The 19,299-nt window shown below is 52.0% G+C and overlaps 2 protein-coding genes across 5 annotated transcripts; one reads left to right on the top strand and one right to left on the bottom strand.

Annotated features, from left to right (window-relative positions):
* The first annotated feature begins 22 nt into the window (after nt 1-22).
* On the top strand, nt 23-11,649 carry TK1 (thymidine kinase 1). 2 transcript variants are annotated; one of them, XM_007535570.2, is made up of 7 exons: nt 24-170; nt 270-301; nt 1,294-1,404; nt 6,165-6,258; nt 10,666-10,755; nt 11,161-11,280; nt 11,381-11,648. In XM_007535570.2, exons 1-7 carry the CDS (start codon nt 105-107, stop codon nt 11,573-11,575), a joined length of 708 nt encoding a protein of 235 aa, XP_007535632.1. In that variant the 5' UTR covers nt 24-104; the 3' UTR covers nt 11,576-11,648. The 2 variants fall into 2 exon arrangements, with proteins under 2 accessions (XP_060058826.1, XP_007535632.1); XM_060202843.1 differs by lacking the exon at nt 11,161-11,280 and having other exon boundaries at nt 23-170; nt 11,381-11,649.
* A 1,733-nt stretch (nt 11,650-13,382) lies between these two features.
* On the bottom strand, nt 13,383-18,432 carry SYNGR2 (synaptogyrin 2). 3 transcript variants are annotated; one of them, XM_007535571.3, is made up of 4 exons: nt 18,198-18,385; nt 15,054-15,291; nt 14,388-14,527; nt 13,383-14,299 (listed from the first exon to the last, which is right to left on the bottom strand). In XM_007535571.3, the coding sequence occupies exons 1-4, from the start codon at nt 18,294-18,296 to the stop codon at nt 14,102-14,104; spliced, it is 675 nt and encodes a 224-aa protein (XP_007535633.1). In that variant the 5' UTR covers nt 18,297-18,385; the 3' UTR covers nt 13,383-14,101. The 3 variants fall into 3 exon arrangements, with proteins under 3 accessions (XP_007535633.1, XP_060058827.1, XP_016049115.1); XM_060202844.1 differs by having other exon boundaries at nt 14,104-14,299; nt 14,388-14,618; nt 18,198-18,432; XM_016193629.2 differs by lacking the exon at nt 14,388-14,527 and having other exon boundaries at nt 14,104-14,299; nt 18,198-18,387.
* Between the last annotated feature and the right edge of the window lie 867 nt (nt 18,433-19,299).

Below are 19,299 nucleotides of genomic sequence, written 5' to 3'. Positions count from 1 at the left end.
GCGGCGCCGGCTCCCGATTGGCCAGCGCGCCCGGTTTAAAGCCCCGCGGCGCGGGAATCCTAAACCGGAGCGCGGTGACCGCCAGACAGCTTCTCAGGGGCGCCATGAGCTGCATCAACCTCCCTTCCGTGCTGCCGGGCTCCCCCAGCAAGACCCGGGGTCAAATTCAGGTGCAGTTGCTGAGGCGGGGTCCTTGTGTGAGAGGGTCTGGGCCTGGGGTCCGTTATCTGTGCGCAGCGTATCCACAGTGATCTTCTCTTCTCTTCTAGGTGATCCTCGGACCCATGTTCTCAGGGAAAAGGTAAAAGTGGTGCGGAAAGAGCTGGGAACCTTTCCCCTCTGCCTCGAACCCATCTTTTAAAAAAATATATACATATATGTTTAATTGGCTAGTTTACCAGAGCACTACTCAACTCTGGTTTATGGCGGTGCGGGGGATTGAACCTGAGACTTTGGAGCCTTTTGAGAGTCTCTTTGCATAACCATTATGATATCTACCCCCGCCCCAAACCGCGTCTTCCTTCCTCGGGGAGACCCTGTCCGCCCCGGGCGCCCCGCCAGTCCACTCAGCCCGGCTCTGCAACAGCCGGTACGGCCTGCTCCCAGCTTCCCGCCCGAGGCATTTTCCCTGGAATCCCGCCCTGGGAGGGCTCCTCTTGTCCCTGCCTTTCCTGCGCTCCTTCCCGGAGCTGGTCACAGCTGCCTGAAGTGGAGCCCTTCTCATCCTCCAAACCTGTGTGCACTGCGGGGCTTCTGTGCTCCCAGCAGCTCCCCCCACCCCACTCTCGGGGTGCATCAGAATCCCCCTCCTGCCATATGAGGGGACCACTCCCCGGGCGGAGATGAGGCTAGAGTGAGATCCTTGGATGAATCTCCACGCTTTCCCTCAGAGACCTTGGCATCCCTGCAGCTCACTCCCTAGCCCACCCTGGGAAGATTCGGGCTAAGTTCTCGGATCCAAAGGCAGAGTGCTTTCTTTGTCAAAAGTAATGGAGTTAATTCAGACTCTAGGATGAGATGACATCTGGATCCTTTTCTCTCACGGGTGGCTTTACCCCCCTGTTTGTCCCTCCTTATTCCTAAGAATTTCCATCCAGCCCTGAACTGTGGACCAACACCCCCCCCATCCCACTCCCCCAAGACTTCTCGCCTAATCCTTTATTATTTTGCTTCAACTCTTGGGCTGGGCACTGCTTTTCCTCCGATCTTCACACTGCCCCCTGGTGGTCTTGAGCTGGATACCACCGACGGCCGTGTGCTGATGGGTTGGGTCTTCCTTGTCCATTCTTGCAGCACAGAGCTGATGAGAAGAGTCCGCCGCTTCCAGATCGCCCAGTACAAGTGCTTGGTAATTAAATATGCCAAAGATACGCGGTACAGCACCAATTTCTCCACACATGACCGGTAAGTCCCCCTATGCCCTGTCCCCATACCTCTTCTGAGAAGGCCAGTGGTATAAAATAAATGGTAAGAGGCTTTTTTTTGTTTTATCCCCATCAGGGTTATCTCTGGGCTGGTGCCTGCACTACGAATCCATTGCTTCCTGTGGCCACTTTTTATTTTTATTTTTTTAGAAATGATCTTTAGTTGTTGGATAGACAGCCAGAAATTGAAAGAGGAGAGATAGATACTTGCAGCACTGCTTCACCACTTGCAAAGCTTTCCCTCTGCAGGTGGGGACTGGGCGCTTGAACCCAGGTCCTTGCACATTGTAATATGTGTGCTCAACCAGGTGCACCACCACCTGGCCCCTCAATGTTTCTTTTTTTTTTAAATTTCTTTATTGGGGGATTAATGTTTTACATTCAACAGTAAATATAATAGTTTGTACATGCATAACATTTCCCAGTTTTCTATATAACAATACAACCCCCACTAGGTCCTCTGTCATCCTTCTTGGATCTGTATTACTTTGGTGCGATACGCCAATTCCAGTTCAGGTTCTACTTGTGTTTTCTTTTCTGATCTTGTTTTTCAACTTCTGCCTGAGAGTGAGATCATCCCATATTCATCCTTCTGTTTCTGACTTATTTCACTCAACATGAATTTTTCAAGGCCCATCCAAGATGGGCTGAAAACAGTGAAGTCACCATTTTTTACAGCTGAGTAGTATTCCATTGTGTATCTAGACCACAACTTGCTCAGCCACTCATCTGTTGTTGGACACCTGGGTTGCTTCCAGGTTTTGGCTATTACAAATTGTGCTGCCAAGAACATATGTGTACACAGATCTTTTTGGATGGATGTGTTGGGTTCCTTAGGATGTATCCCCAGGAGGGGAATTGCAGGGTCATAGGGTAGGTCCATTTCTAGCCTTCTGAGAGTTCTCCAGACTGTTCTCCACAGAGGTTGGACCAATTGACATTCCCACCAGCAGTGCAGGAGGGTTCCTTTGACCCCACACCCTCTCCAGCATTTGCTGCTGTTACCTTTTCTGATGTATGACATTCTCACAGGAGTGAAGTGGCATCTCATTGTTGTCTTGATTTGCATTTCTCTGACAATCAGAGACTTGGAGCATTTTTTCATGTGTTTCTTGGCCTTCTGGATCTCTTCTGTGGTGAATATTCTGTCCAAGTCCTCCCCCCATTTTTGGATGGGGTTATTTGTTTACTTGTTGTTGAGTCTGGCAAGCTCTTTATATATGTTGGTTATTAAACTCTTATCTGATGTATGGCATGTAAAGATCTTCTCCCATTCTGTGAGGGGTCTCTTGGTTTGGGTAGTGGTTTCTTTAGCTGTGCAGAAGCTTTTTAATTTGATGTAGTCCCATAGGTTTATGCTTGCCTTAGTCTTCCTTGTAATTGGATTCGTTTCATTGAAAATGTCTTTAAAATTTATGTGGAAAAGAGTTCTGCCAATATTTTTCTCTAAGTATCTGATAGTTTCTGGTCTAACATCCAAGTCCTGATCCACTTGGAATTTACTTTTGTATTTGGTGAAATACAGTGGTTCAGTTTCATTCTTCTGCATGTTTCAACCCATTGTTTCCAACACCATTTGTTGAAGAGACTCTGCTTTCCCCGTGTAATAGTCTGGGCCCCTTTGTCAAAGATTAGATGTCCATACGTGTGGGGCCTCACTTCTGGGCTCTCAATTCTATTCCACTGGTCAGTGTGTCTATTCATGTTCCAGTACCAAGCAGTTTTGATGACAATGGCCCTATAATACAGTTTGAGATCTGCGAGTGTGATGACTCCAGATCTATTCTTTTTAAGAATTATTTTATTTATTATATATGAGAGAGTTTCACAGGCAGAGAAAAAGGCAAGCCAGAGCACTGCTCCAGTACATGCAGTGCTGGGGATCAAACTAGGAACCTCAGGCATGCAAGTCTGACAATCTACCTGTTGAGCCATCTCTCCAGGTGCCCAGTGGTTCTTAGTCAGGGCAGTGTCCCCCACCCCAGAGTCTACTGGCAATATATATATTTTTTGCCTCTAGGGTTATTTCTGAGGCTCAGTGCCTGCCCCACGAATCCACTGCTCCTGGAGGCTATTTTTCCCCCTTTGTTGCCATTGTTGTGGTTATTATTTTTGTTGTTATTGATGTCATTGTTGTTGGATAGAACAAAGAGAAATGGAGAGAGGAGTGGAAGACGGGGGGGGTGGGGAGAAAGATAGACACCTGCAGACCTGCTTCACCGCTTGTGAAGCAAAACCCCCCCACTCCCCCCCCCCCTCGCAGGTGGGGAGTTGGGTCTCCAACCGGGATCCTTACGCTGGTCCTTGTGCTTCACACCACGTGCGCTTAACCTGCTGCTCTGCTGCCGCCGGACCTTCCATCTAGAATAATTTTGATGTTCACAACTGAAGTGGGGCAGATGTGGCTGACATCTAATGGGTGGTACATGTCTGGAATGCTGCTAACCTATTCTGCTCAGGACAGCAGCCAAGGCTGAGAAGTCCTGTTCCAGGCTCCACACTTAACACAAAGATTTCACATAGATTTTACTTAATATTTGGCTGCCTCGTTCTCACCACTTCTGTGTTGTGTCCTGTGATATTCAGGCATCTCTGTGCTTTTCTTTCTTTCTTTTAACAGAGGACAAAAATAACCAGATGCTGGGCATCAAACTCAGGATCTCATGCTTCTAAGTCCAAAACGCTAGCCACTGTACCACCTCCCTGGCCAGTGTGCAGTCCTGTGTACCTCCCTGTGACCATTTGAGTCTGCAAGCTGAGGTGGGGGCAGTAAATTGAAACTGAGGCCTGGTATTTCTGAGTCTAGGACACTTTTTTTTTCCCCTTCAGTCTAACTGAGTCCTGGCAGCAAAAACGGTCGTGCTGTGCCTGCGGCAGGGTAAGGTGAGAGGGGCTTCTGAAGCCAGGCAGATGGCTGGGCAAGGAGGACCCTAGACTTGGAGTTCATTGTCAGGTGTTCTGTGTTTTTCATTTTGTGCCCTGTGCCCTGAAAGTGCCTACACAGGCGGGGTGTAGACTAGGGCAGCATCAGAGCAAGTAAAGCAGAAAAGGCTGTGAGATCTGAGTTAAGACCAGGCTCCACCCGTGTCATCCATCTGATAACAGGGACTGACTGGCAAGGCGGATGGGCTGGCTACTGCAGTGACCCAGCCCTTGGCAGTGATCACTTGCTCAGACGAGAACAGACTTGCTGCCTGCCTGCTTTCCAGTTTTCTCTCTTTAAGGAGGGAAAAGGGATTACTACTCTTATTTTATACAGAAACAGAATAAAAGACTGAAGCTTCCTTCAGTGCAGTGGGGGCTGGGCTCAAACTGAGTCATATTATGTAGTAAAACGGTGACAACACTGTCCAAGTGAGCTGTCTCACTGGGCTAGGAAGAGGGATTTTGACATCCATGAATTGCTGTTTTGCATTCTTCCCAGATCCTGGGGTGGGATTATAACATAATTAAACCACAGTGGTAATGTGGGAGTGAGTGTATGTGTGTATTAACAGACTGTACTGCAGCTGCAAACCATTGAGCCTCCAGGTAGCTCTCAGATCCAACGAAGCTAGTCCTGAGGGAAACTAAAGAAACCAGAAACGGGAGGGGAGGGGGGCGGACGGTAGCGTAGTGGGTTAGGCGCACGTGGTGCAAAGCGCAAGGACCGGTGTGAAGATCCTGGTTTGAGCCCCCGGCTCCCCACCTGCAGGGGAGTTGCTTCTGCAAGTGTCTGTCTTTCTCTTCCCCTCCTCTCTCGATTTCTCTCTGTCCTATTCAATAACGAACGACATCAACAACAGCAATAATAACCACAAGAAGGCTACAACAAGGGCAACAAAGGGGGGAAAATGGCCTCCAGGAGCAGTGGATTCATGGTGCAGGCACTGAGCCCCAGCAATAACCCTGGAGGCAAAAAAAAACAAAAAACAAAACCAGAAACGATTTAGAAAGATAATACACCAAGTGACATTCCGCTTTAATGTCCCAAGAATATTCTAGCGCTCAGGCTTTCATTTTCAGACTGCTGCGTCAGAATCCTCACAGAACACAGGGGCCGGCAGCATGACTTAGATCTGGCTCTGTGATCTTGGAGGAATCCTTGAATGTGCCAGAGGAGCTGAATGGGGGGAATTCTAGGTCACACAGTAGCTGCTTAGAGTTCTCGGCTTATCTCTGCTGGACACTCAGCCTCCTAACTTGGAGTTGATGGTCACGGTTGACCCAGGGCTGTTTTGGGAATCCCATGAGCCCTTTCTTCCATGGCAATAGAAAAAAAAAAATATATATATATATATATATAATTATATGTATATATAATATGGCTGTAGTGATGTATAGATATACTGTAGGCTCGGATATATATTTGCTTATTCTAATTGTTAAAAGAAATTAAAACATTTTGTTGAGCCCTATGGGGACTATGGACACCGAGTGCTAGACCTGTTAAGCCCACCCACAGAACAGCACAAAAACACTTTTGAATCTTAACAGAACTTTCTGTCTAGCCTTGTTGGTTTCCAGTCAAAAGCACCGAGTGAAATGGCTTCTGTGGAATAACTGGTTTTCTGAACAAGGGCCTTTGTTCCACCCAGATAGATGCCTTTCCACCCGCAGGCCCCAACATCTTAAAAGCTCTCAAAAACATTACTTCCTGCTTTGCTTATGGGGTGCTCATGAGAACTGTTCCCCTGCCTCCTGGCTTCCGGTCTCTGTGGTCTCCTGGGCCTCGCTTATACTCTGGCTTTCTCTCCTCAGGAACACCATGGAAGCTCTGCCTGCCTGCCAGCTCCGGGACGTGGCCCAGGAAGCTCTGGCGGTAGCTGTCATAGGCATTGACGAAGGCCAGTTTGTAAGTTGGTTTTGTCCTGGGTCCTTGTCCTGTAGAAATCACAGCCCTGGGAGTCAGGTGGTAGCGCAGCGGGTTAAGCGCACGTGGCACAAAGCGCAAGGACCGGTGTAAGGATCCTGGTTGGAGCCACTGGCTCCCCACCCACAGGGAGTTCACTTCACAGGCGGTGAAGAAGGTCTGCAGGTGTCTATCTTTCTCTCTCCCTCTCTGTCTTCCCCTCCTCTCTCCATTTCTCTTTTTTTTTTTTTAATTTCTTTATTGGGGAATTAATGTTTTATATTCAACAGTAAATACAATAGTTTGTACATGCATAACATTTCCCAGTTTTCCATATAACAGTACAACCCCCATTAGGTCCTCTATCATCCTTCATGCACCTGTATTCTCCCATCCCACCCACCCCAGAGTCTTTTACTTTGGTGCCATATGCCAATTCCAGTTCAGGTTCTACTTGTGTTTTCTTTTCTGATCTTGTTTTTCAACTTCTGCCTGAGAGTGAGATCATCCCATATTCATCCTTCTGTTTCTGACTTATTTCACTTAACATGAATTTTTCAAGGTCCATCCAAGATCGGCTGAAAACGGTGAAGTCACCATTTTTTACAGCTGAGTAGTATTCCATTGTGTATATAGACCACAACTTGCTCAGCCACTCATCTGTTGTTGGACACCTGGGTTGCTTCCAGGTTTTGGCTATTACAAATTGTGCTGCCAAGAACATATGTGTACACAGATCTTTTTGGATGGATGTGTTGGGTTCCTTAGGTTATATCCCCAGGAGAGGAATTGCAGGATCATAGGGTAGGTCCATTTCTAGCCTTCTGAGAGTTCTCCAGACTGTTCTCCACAGAGGTTGGACCCATTGACATTCCCACCAGCAGTGTAGGAGGGTTCCTTTGACCCCACATTTCTCTGTCTTATCTAACAATGATGACAGCAATAACAATGATAACTACAACAATAAAAAACAAGGGCAACAAAAGGGGAAAGAAAGAAAGAAAGAAAGAAAGAAAGAAAGAAAGAAAGAAAGAAAAATAAATCACAGCCCCAAGCTTGATTTGGTAGGTCTTTGGTGTGTCCCTGTGGGGAGGGGCGCCCAGCTCCCTGTGGCTTCCTGTGTCTGCTAGCTCTCCTCACTGTGTCCATCCCTTCCTGATGCTCAGGTGCTTGGCTTTTTGCTTGCCACCAGGACTTTGCTGGCCCTCCACTCTGGGATGGTTCTACTGGCCCCAATGGGCTCTTTTCTTGCTTTTTTGCCCCTAGAGGGTGTGAGGCAGAAAGTAGCCCACAGTACCAGAAGGGGCCAGAGTTGGAAACTTGAGGTGCCTGCCGCAGGGAATCTCAGTGAGAGCTCAGATGGGGGGAGAGGACGAGAAAGTATGGTGGCAGTCAAGGGGAATAGTTCTGTGATCCATGTCTTAAGCTTTATTTGGGGGGACCTGAATAGTAAGGCGGCAGCTGTCACCCACCAGGCGCCAGGAGAGAGGGCACTGTGGCCTAGACAGTGTTCACTTTCTGTCTGGGATCAGGGAGGTTCTAGCTGGAGTCTTGATCCATCGCGTCATGAAGTAGCCTGACCTGGCCTTCCTCCGTATGAAGTGGACAGTAGGATGGCACTGAGGCCTGGTAGTGCAACCAGGCCAGCTCCTGCTCTGGGGGCTGACCTTTTTTTTTTTTTTTTTTTTTTTACCATCCACAAAAACTAGTTGGTTTGAAACCCTGTGACACTGGTCTACATCCATCTATTCTGTCCATAAGATATGTTTTCTTGATATGCTGGACTTTATAGAGTCACGTGCTATGATTAATCTTCCATGTCCACAAAAATCCTTTTTTTTTTTTTTTTAACCTCCAGGGTTATCACTGGGGCTTAGTGCCTACACTATGAATCCACTGCTCCTAGAGCCCACATATATATATATTTCCATTGTTGTTGGATAGGACAGAGAAATTGAGAGAGATGGGGAAGACAGAGGGGGAGAGAAAGAAAGACACCTGCAGACATGTTTCATCGCTAGTGAAGTGCCCCCCCTGCAGGAGGGGAACCAGAAACTCAAACCAGGATCTTTGTATGGGTCCTTGGATTTGCACTGTGTGCTACCACCCACCCACCACTTTTTTTTTTTTTTTTTAACCAGAGCACTGCTCAGCTCTGGCTTATGGTGGTGCAGGAGATTGAACCTGGGACTTTGGAGCCTCTGGCATGAGAACCTCTTTGCATAACCATTATGCTATCTACCCCTGAAACTTTTACTATCTGTATTTATATATTGGATAGAGACAGCCAGGAACTGGTAGCAGGGATAAGGAGAAAGGGAGACCTGCAGCCCTGCTTAACCAGGGGCTTGAACCTGGGTCCTTGTGCATTGTAACGTGTGCTCAACCAGGTACACAACTGCCTGGCCCCCTAGATCCATTCTTACGAAGATACTGTAGCTAATTTAAGTTAGCCCTATTATGTGGCTTTTTTCTGTTTTCTTTTCCATAGCCAAGGACCCACCTGATTTCTCTGCTCCACCAATTTGACTTTCTCTTTGGTGGTTGCCACAGCTGACATTTTTTTCTCTGTTCATTGGCTACTTCTCTGAAAGTTTCCTTTTTTTGTAAAATACCTTGTAAGGGCTTCTGCTCTTTGTTTATCTCCTAGGTGATTTGAGGTGCTCCTTTTCACAGGCTGTGCAGGTCTATGAGCACCCTTCCCGTCGCCCCCCATTATTTGGCCTCTGAATTCTGTGCATTTTCTTCCGTGGGGGACTGTTTGACTCTCATATTCTTCTCTTCCTATTCTGTGGCCTTTGCCTTCCATGCCAGAATGACATCAATCTGTGTATATATATTTTTTAATTTATTTTATTCCCTTGTGGTCTGGGGGGTGGCGCAGTGGATAAAGCATTGGATTAAGCATTGGATTCTCAACCATGAGGTCCTAAATTCAATCCCCAGTAGCACGTGTACCAGAGTGATGTCTGGTTCTTTCTCTCCTGTCTCTCATGAATAAATAAATTCAAAAAAAAATTATTTGATTCCCTTTTGTTGCCCTTGTTTTATTATTATAGTTATTATTGTTGTTGTTATTGATGTTGTTGTTGGATAGGACAGAGAGAAATGGAGAGAGATGGGGAAGACAGAGACGGGAGAAAGACAGACACCTGCAGACCTGCTTCACTGCTTGTGAAGCAACTCCCCTGCAGGTGGGGAGCCAGGGGCTTGAACTGGAACCATGTGTGCTTAAACCACTGTGCTACTGCCCGGCCCCCTTTTTTTCTTTTCTTTTAATTTTTATTTATTTATTTTCCCTTTTGTTGCCCTTGTTTTTTATTGTAATTATTATTTTTCCTATGTTGTTGTTTGATAGGACAGAGAGAAATGGAGAGGGGGAGAGAAAGATAAGACACCTGCAGACCTGCTTCACCGCCTGTGAAGTGACTCCCCTGCAGGTGGGGAGGATGATGGGGGGTTCGAACCGGGATCTTTACGCTGGTCCTTGCACTTTGCACCACCTGCACTTAACCTGCTGCTCTCCCGTTTTTTTTTTTGTTTTTTTTTTTTTTCTTATGTGTCACCAGAGGTGGAACTCAGGGCCCTGGGTGTGTGCTGTATTGCTGAACCGCTGCCCCCCCAACCCAATTTTTATTCATGTATTTTTAAGAGGAACAGAGAAAGGGGTGGGAGGAAGAGACACAAACACAGCTCCAGTATCCCTGAAGTTGCACTTGGCTTTGTCTTTGGTGCTTGCTGTCATCCAGTTTCAGGGACCAAACTCCAGACCTCACACATGGAAGGCAGTTGCTCTATAGGGTCTAAGCAAAAGCTCTTCTTCAAGTCCTGTCCCTAGAAGGAGGTGCTGTGCCTTAGTGGGACTCCTGAGGCATCACAGGGCACACGTCCTGCTTGTTTTAGCATGCCTTTAATTGCTAACAACACCCGCAGTCTGCCTTGCCTTTTTATTTTTTTTTAACTAGAGCACTGTTCAGCTCTGGTTTATGGTGGTACAGGGGACTGAAACTAGGATATTAGAGCCTCAGGCATGAGAGTCTCTCTGCATAACCATTATGCTGTCTACCCCAGCCCTCCCTTGCCATTTCTCAGGTGAAGGAAGAGACTCAGAAACATGAGGTCATTGCCAAGGTGACCCAGCTAGTGATCCGGCCAATAGGGTTCAAACCCCAGCTGTTGGACACTATGTTATTAGACACCCCCAGTTCCTCAGCTGGCCAGCATGGCCCTGAGGCAGACCTGATGCTATGTTAAGTGGGGAGCAAATGCAGAAAGGCTTGACTCCCAGTCTGGGGGGGCAGTTGAAAGATCAGAGTCCCCCTGTTCTCACTCCAGAGTGATCTGGTGACCCGAGCTGTGTCTGGTCCCACAAGCTGCTGTTTGATGGAAACTCAGTCTCTCTCTTCATAGTTCCCTGATATCGTGGAGTTCAGCGAGGCCATGGCCAATACTGGGAAGACCGTGATTGTGGCCGCACTGGATGGCACCTTCCAGAGGAAGGTAAAATATCTCCTCTGGGTCTTGGGTGGGCAGCAGCAGGGAGGAGGGAGCCTTGGTGTACACGGAGCCATGCAGAGATTGCCAGACCAGTGCCCCTTCTCCATCTGCACCCCATGCTCCCTGGATGACCAGGGTTGGACTTGGGGACACAGCAAGCTGCTCACATCAGACCAGACTCATACACCCAGACAGGCACTTAGGAAGTGAGCCAGTTCCAGCCCTCTGCTTTGCCTGGGAGTGAGTCTGTCCTGAACAGATGCCCTCTGCTGGGGGAGGTGGCATTCTCGGGGAGGCAAGGTCCAAGTAGTGTGTCCTGGCTTCAGTGCTTGAGTCAGAGGGCCTCAAAGAGAAACCCACCTGCCGGAGTGCATGTTCACACCTGCCACCTTCCCCCTGGGCGTGTAGGCCTTTGGGAACATCTTGAACCTTGTGCCCTTGGCCGAAAGTGTGGTGAAGCTGACAGCGGTGTGCATGGAGTGCTTCCGGGAAGCTGCCTACACCAAGAGGCTGGGCGTGGAGAAAGAGGTAGCTGTCACGCCTTTCTGTGGGGGGCAAGGGTATGGCTAGGGTACAGAGCCCTAGAGCCCAGCTCAATCTAGGCCCTTCTTTGTGTCCCTTTGGTCAGGTTGAGGTGATTGGAGGGGCAGACAAATACCACTCTGTGTGCCGCCTCTGTTACTTCAAGAAGACGCAGCCCACAGGTGCTGACAATATGGACAATAAAGAGAACTGCCCAGCACTGGTGAGACCTGGAGAGGCCACGGGAGTCCGGAAGTTGTTTGCCCCTCATCAGATCCGGCAGTGCAGCTCTGCCAACTGAGGTTCCAGGGGTCCTCAAGTGCTGGGTGACCTGCTGCCTTTCCTGCTGTCACCCTCTTGTGGGCACCTGCCACCTTTTCAGAAGAGGAAGTCCTGGGGAAGAAGTTTCACTGGCAGCCAGACGCGCCCTGCTGACATGTGCCTGTAGCCACTCCCTGTCTCGCCTGCTCACCAGCCTCTCGGGTGCCCTTCCCAGCAGTCATCTGCTCACCACTCACCCTGGTAGGCACAGGCCCTGCTCTGTGGCAGTGGGCCTGGCTACTGCTTACATCCCTTCCCCCCTGGGGTGAGGGGTAGAGCCACAGGCAGTTGTGACATCAGTGTCGCTGGCTTCTTCCCCATTTGTGGCTTTCGCTGTGAGTTTCTGTTCTCACTGGGATGTCCGTGCACCGGCACATCTGGCATAGCACTAAGCTGCCTCCATGTAAAATGACCTTCTGGCTGTGCGCACGGCAGCTCCCCCTGCTCAGAGAAGGCTGGTCTGGTGCTTTCTCTTCCCCTGGGCTGAAAGCCCTCCCTGCTCCAGAGATCATCCTCTCTAAAACCATGACTTCTTTCATAGGGTAACACTTCCCAGGAGCTCAGCTCGTGTGTGTGTGTGTGTGTGTGTGTGTGTGTGTGTGAGAGTTGGAGGGCAAGGCCCATGGTATCTGTTGTAGTGTCAAGGTATTAACTAATATATATATATATATATATGAAAAAAAAAACATTTCTCTTTTAACTGTGTGGGATTCCCCAGTCACGAAGTAGACCACTCTGCTGTGATTTAGGTGATTTTTTTTTCCCCTGAGCTTTCCTGGAACTACTTATCTCTTAGCCACAACCCTTTTAAACTGAGAAATGATCGTCAAGTGTGTCCTAAGAGGAACATCCGCAGGCCCCTCAGTTGGGACAAGTTTCAGAAGGGGGGGGGGGACACAGGGTCCTGGAGCTCAGGCTGCAAAGCGGAGGCTAGGTCAGTCCTGCTAGTGAGATCAAGTTGTGTTTGTGAAACAGACACTTGACAGGTTGAGAGCCAAAGGGACTAGCTCAGCTGTGCCTCGGAAAGTGGGCCGTCAGCAGCTTGGCTCACGTGGAGGCAGGTGTCAGCCGGGGTGGAAGTGCATGTGTGGGGGAGCGAGGGCTGTGGCAACACCTGGTGCAGAAAAGGCTGGGGGCTCGTGGGTGGCCTCCCTCTCCCCTTTGCTGCCATTTGCTAGTGATTCCTACACGACTGCAAGAGGTAGACAGCAGTGAGCTGTAACTCACAGGTCCCTGTTGCTTTCTGCTTGGGATTTTAGAACTTGGGGTCACTTCATGTCACTGCTAGAAGAGGGGATGCCAGGATTTGCCCTTGGAGCCCTTTGCCTCCCCAACCACATACAGGATCTCTGGGGTGGGTGGGACACCTAGGGCATGCTGAGTCCCATCTGGGAAGTAGAGGACTTAGCGCCGCCACACACCCGCCCCCCCAGGGTAGGTGGGCATCATTCTGTAAGACTGGCTGGTGGAAAGGGGCTTCTAGAGAAGGGGCATTCGGAGGGGCAGTTCCCACGTGCTCAGCCCCAGCAGCAGGACCCTAGCCAGGCAGTCCAGAGACAGTCTTGTTTACAAGCTGAGCACAGTTGCTATTTTAGGACATGGATGGAGGGTGGCATGAGGAATGAGACCCCAGGCTGGGGGTGGGGTGGGAAGGGCAGGCTGCCTGCCTACCTTTGCTCAGAATCTAAGCCCTTCACGCGCCTTCTCACAAGTGCTGACCCCAGACCGGAATTTTCTCTTCCTATCCCTTCTGCTGAGGCCCAACCCATGACAATAAAAATTATGAATGAGAAAAAAAAAACAAACTTTTATTACATCTTCAATTCAGTATAACTTTACCCCCAGGCTTTTTAACACATTCAGAGCATCTTGGGGGGGTACACTTCTAACAGGCAGAATATATACATCGTAAAGCTGGGTGTTGTGTTCAGGCAAGACCCCTCCCTGCTGCCCAGACTGGGAGCAAGAGGAACATGGTGCCCTGCTCTCCTGGATGACCAGGAGGTAGCCCAGAAGCACTAGCACCAGGTGATCAAGGTGCATGAGCAAGCAGAGGGAATGGTGGTGGGCAAGGCCTTCCTGCAGGCAGGGGCTGGGGGCACGGAGTAAGAGCAACCCTGAGTGATGGGGGCCCAGCCCGGGGTAGCACCTGCAGCAGAGTGGGTCGAGGGCCTCCAGCCTCATCTTTGGCAGAAGACCAGCACTTGGGCCTGCCCCGTGGGGCTGGGAGAAACTGAGGCACTTAAAATAGTAAGTCAGGCACTTGGGGGGACTGGCTGAGACCATAAAAGCAAACAAAACACTAAAAACCATTTTTAAAAATGCCCTGGAGGAGTGTGGACAAAGGCACTTGGGGCACAAGCTGAGAGGCAGTCGGTGTTGGGCAAGCCAGGGGGTGTCTATAGCCTGTGCCGTGGGCAGGTGGAGGGGGGCCAGAAGCTCCAGGAGGCAAGCCTACTGGGAGGAGTCCAGGAGGGAAGGGGGGACCCCAGGTCCCTGCTGGGGCTCAGTACACAGGGGGTGGCTGGTAGCCCTCGGGGCTCTCAGCATTCTGGGTGAAGGGCGGCTGTTGGTAGTTATCCACAGATGCACCGGGGTAGGAGGCATACGCTGTGTTGGGGTCCGGGGTGGGGTCCACGTAGTTCTGGATGAAGTCATCCACTCCAGCCTTGTAGCGCTGGTAGGCCAGGAAGGCCAGCAACCCCTGTGGGAAGCCAAGATTGAGTTCCTCAGCTCACCACCGCCTCTCGGCAAAGACACCGGGGCCCTCACCCCCAGCCCCGGCCACCTACCCAGGAGAAGATGGAAAAGAAGCTGAAGGCAATGGCTGCCCGGGCAGAATTGGCGCCGACCAGCACATCGTCCAGGTTGGTAGCTGCCCACTGGTTGGTGAGGAAGCAGAAACCAACGAACCACAGGAAGGTCCAGAGAGCTGGGGAGAAGGAGGGGAGGGCAGGGTAACTCCCATGCAGGAGCCAGGGGTTTCCCAGGCTCAGGTCTCAGGAAGCTCCAGGAATGTGAAGCTAGGGTGAGGCATGTGGGAAACCAGGCTCGGAAGCCCAGGGGTTTCAGGAGATGGGCAAAAAGCCTTGTGTGTAGCTGGGGTATGAAAGGGACAGATGGGGCACCTGCTTCAGTGCTCACATTAAAGTGTGGAAGGACCCAGGTTCAAGCCCCTGGTCCCCACCTGCAGGGGGAAAGCTTCACAACTAGGGGAGCAGGGCTGTAGGTGTCTCCCTTTCTATATCCTCCTCCCTCTCAACTTCTTTCTGTCTCTATTCAGTAATAAATAAAAATATTTTTTAAAAAACATGAAAGGGACAGCACTAGGGACCCTGGGATGTCCCTGGTCTCTCCAGAGAACGTTGGGGTCCCACAGCCATGGAACCCAGAGGTCTGGGGAACAAGCCTGCTACTGTTGTTTCTGGAGATCAGATGGAGGTGGGGCTGGCAGATACCCGAGAAGAGCAGGTCGCTGATGACCAGGTACTTCCGGTCAGTGACATTGCTGATCTGGGGGAAATAGGCGTCGATCACAAGGAAGAAGGCTGAAGCCAGGAAGGCCAGCACCCCAATGGCACTGCTGTAGCGGCAAGCGTCCTCATTGCGGTTGAACACGCAGGACAGCTGTTTGACATCGTGGGTGTTGCTGTAGCCCTCGCCGAAGATGCAGGAGAACACGATCAGGGAGAAGACCTGAGGTGGGGCGAGCGGAGAACATGTGGGGGCCTGCAGGAGGTCGGACCCTGCCCTCTGCATTGCTGCTATCCTTGCAGAGGCCAGGCTCTGCAGCCCCTTCTGAACCTGAGATGTGGTTGATAATTAAACTGTTTCCTGGTACACCCCACCTCCTGCTCCCAGGCAGTTCAGATACCAGACACTACGGTGGCCCACAGCGGTGTGGCAGGGGATTCTTGGACTTACGAAGGGGGTGGCTGGGAAGGGTGTGGGGGATCTCCTAAAAGGGGACTTCCCAGGGGCTAATGACCTGACTTCTGAGGCGTCATCAAGTTTAGGTACATACTGCCCAAGAGGTGGTGCAGTGACCAAAAGCATCGCACCCTCCTGTGTGAGGTCCTGTGGCTGATCTCTGGCACTCATGTGCCGCAGTGACACTCTGGTCCTTACTCCCTTTCTAAGAAGTAATTTTTTTTTAAAGAGACCCTTACAAGTTTAGGCACATGACGGATTAAGGCCAATCTATCCACCCCTACTTTTTTTTTTTTTTTTTTTGCCTTCAGGGTTATTGCTGGGGCTGGGTGCTGGCACTAGGAATCCACAGCTCCTGGCAACCATTTCTTCTTTTTTTAATTTATTTTTTAAATATTTATTTTCCCTTTTATTTCCCTTGTTTTTTATTGTTGTAGTTATTGTTGTTGTTGTTATTGATGTCATAAGCTAGGACAGAGAGAAATGGAGAGAAGAGGGGAAGACAGAGAAGGGGAAAGAAAGACACCTGTGTGAAGCAGGTCCCCCACCCCCACAGGCAAGGAGTCGGGGACTAGAACCAGGATCCTTGTGCAGGACCTGGCACTTCATACTATGTGCACTTAACCCGGTGCACCACTGCCATTACCCAGCTCCCCCACCCCTACTTTCTTATAAGTTTTATTTTTATTTTTTATTATTTTATTTATTTATTCCCTTTTGTTGCACTTTTTTATTGTTGTAGTTATTGTTGTTGTTAATGATGTCATCATTGTTGGATAGGACTGAGAGAAATGGAGAGAGGAGGGAAAGACAGGTGGAAAGATAGACACCTGCAGACCTGTGAAGCTACTCCCCTGAAGGTGGAGAGCCGGGCGCTCAAACCGGGATCCTTATTCCAGTCCTTGCGCTTCATGCCATATGCACTTAACCCACTGTGCTACCATCCGATTCCGTTACAGGTTTTATGCAGGACAGCTCACAAAGTCACAGAAACCTGACTAGGATGTCTAGCCCCACCCACCCGATCACCTCACCTATCTGAGCATCACACCTCAGAACAACCATACTAGAGTAAGCAGAAGCCCTTGGCCCAGAGGTGACACCTCCTAGACCCCCCAACCCTCCCCCAAAAAACACACAAAAAGAAACTTCCCTACTCTAGGCTAGGGCCTCCCCAGTCTGACCAGCTTTCTTTCTGCCTGGACTACCTGTCTCTAGAGTCCTCACAGCTCCCCTCCAAAGGAACCTCAGTGGAGTCTTGACCACACAGGGGGTCCCTGGCTGGCTGGGGGCTGGGGGAGGTGCACAGTCTGCGGATGACTGTGTGTGTGTGGGGTCCTCCAGCCAGAACCCTGTGTGTGTGTGGGGTCCTCCAGCCAGAACCCTGTGTGTGTGTGTGTGGGGGGGTCCTCCAGCCAGAACCTTGTGTGTGTGTGTGTGGGGGGGGTCCCTCCAGCCAGAACCCTGTGTGTGTGTGTGGGGGGATCCTCCAGCCAGAACCCTGTGTGTGTGTGTGGGGGGGTCCCTCCAGCCAGAACCCTGTGTGTGTGTGTGGGGGGGTCCCTCCAGCCAGAACCCTGTGTATGTGGGGGGGGTCCCTCCAGCCAGAACCCTGTGTGTGTGTGGGGGGGGGGGTCCCTCCAGCCAGAACCCTGTGTGTGTGTGTGTGTGTGGGGGTCCCTCCAGCCAGAACCCTGTGTGTGTGTGGGGGGGTCCCTCCAGCCAGAACCCTGTGTGTGTGTGTGTGTGGGGGGGTCCCTCCAGCCAGAACCCTGTGTGTGTGTGTGTGTGTGGGGTCCCTCCAGCCAGAACCCTGTGTGTGTGGGGGGGGGTCCTCCAGCCAGAACCCTGTGTGTGTGGGGGGGGGGGGTCCCTCCAGCCAGAACCCTTTGTGTGTGTGTGGGTGGGTCCTCCAGCCAAAACCCTGTGTGTGTGTGTGTGTGGGGGGGTCCTCCAGCCAGACCCCTGGAGAGGCTCATCCTCTAGGGCGCAGCCTCGTGCCCCCTGTCGCCCCCCCTCCCCGAGTCGGAGGGCTCTGTCCATCCCCACTCCCTGCAGCAGGCGCACCCCACCTTCTGTTCAGGCGTCACCTGGCTCCCCCGGCGGCCGGGGCCTCTTCCCTGCCCAGCCCCAGCAGCTCCCCCCGGCCTGCACACACAGGCCCCTCCCCGGGCGAAGCCGGAACTCCGGGAGCCGGCGACTCCTGGCACTGCCACCCGCACCCCGGGCATCTGCTCCCCGAGTCAGACCCCAGCGGGGCACCTCCGGGCGGGGGGGGGCGCGGCGGGAAGAGGTGCAGCCCCCGCACCTTCTGCAGCTCGGGGCGCGGGGTGTCAGGTCCCGGGAGGGGCTGCCCGGGCCGGGGGAGCAGACGCGCCGCTGGGGCCCGTGGGGCCCGGAGACGCTGCGTCGGGGCCAGACCTCCCCGCGTCCCTCCCCTCCCGTTCCCTCCCCCGCCGCCCCCGGCCCGCACGCGGCTGCCCAGAGGACCAGCACGCAGGTGGGTCGCGCCGCCACCTGTCCCCGCAACGCAAGGCCCCGCCCACTGCCAGCAGGGCGGCCGGGCCCCGCGCAGAGGACGCCGCCCCCGCTGGGCCAAGGCCGCCGGCACCTGTCGCGCTCCTGGGCTCCCGGCCCGCCGGCGGGGGAGCGGGGGGTCCCCGCGGACTCACCAAGCACACGGCGCGCGCCACCACCTGTGGCTGCGTCACGAAGCGCCACAGGTCGAAGGAGCCGCCCGCCTTGGCCGCGCCGTAAGCCCCGCTCTCCATGTCGTCGTCGCCAGTCGCCGCCGCTGCCGCCCCGCGGACCACTAAGGAGCCAACCCGGAGCCCCGCCCACTCACGCCCCGGGGAGTGGCCAGCGCGGGGCCCAGGGATCAAGGGCAAAGTGCGACCCGCGGCGAGAGGCGTGCGGCTGCCGGGTCACCTGCGTCTCTTGCCAAGGCACGTAGGCTCGCGGCGGGACCTAAAAGGAGGAGACATTCCCCGCCGCTCCCCGGGGGAGCAAGTGCTACTATGTCCCCGCCCACCCTGGGGCCCTGGCCTCCGCCTTCTCCTCCAGGAAGCCGTCCAGATGCTCTCTCTTCCCTGGGCTTCCTCACCTGTTCAAACTCCCAGATCGAAACACTCCCGCGGTTTGGGAGGTGGCGCAGTGGCTGGAGCCTTGGACCTAATGGCGTGAAGTCCCCAGTTTGATGCCCGGGGTGGCGTGTACCAGAGTGATGCTCAGCTCTGGGAGGTGGGGAGGACTGAACCTGGGACCTTGACGCCTCAGGCTTGAGAGTCTTTTTGCATAACCACTATGCTATGTCTCCCTTCCTGGTTCTCTTTTGTTAGTAAATAAATCCTAGGGAGTCAGGGCGGTAGCGCAGATGGCTAAGTACACGTGGCGCAAAGCTCAAGGACCAGCTTAAGGATCCGGGTTCGAGCCCCGGACTCCCCACCTGCAAGGGGAGTAGTTTCACAAGCATTGAAGCAGGTCTGCCGGTGTCTATCTTTCTCTCCCCCCCTCTGTCTTCCCCTCCGCTCTCCATTTCTCTCTGTCCTATCCAACAACGACAGCATCAATAACAACAACAATAATAACAACAATAAACAACAAGGGCAACTAAAGGGGAAAGGATTTTAAATTAAATAAATGACACAAAATAAGTCTCTTAAAAAACAACAACAGGGGGGCTGGGTGGTGGTACACCTGGTTGAGTGCACATGTTACAGTGTTCAAAGAGCCAGGTTTGAATCCCTGGTCCCCACCTGAAGGGGGAAAGCTTCA

Source organism: Erinaceus europaeus, chromosome 12 (genome assembly GCF_950295315.1).
Source record: "Erinaceus europaeus chromosome 12, mEriEur2.1, whole genome shotgun sequence".
Lineage (NCBI taxonomy): Eukaryota > Metazoa > Chordata > Mammalia > Eulipotyphla > Erinaceidae > Erinaceus > Erinaceus europaeus.
This window is presented reverse-complemented; position numbering and strand designations above follow the sequence as displayed.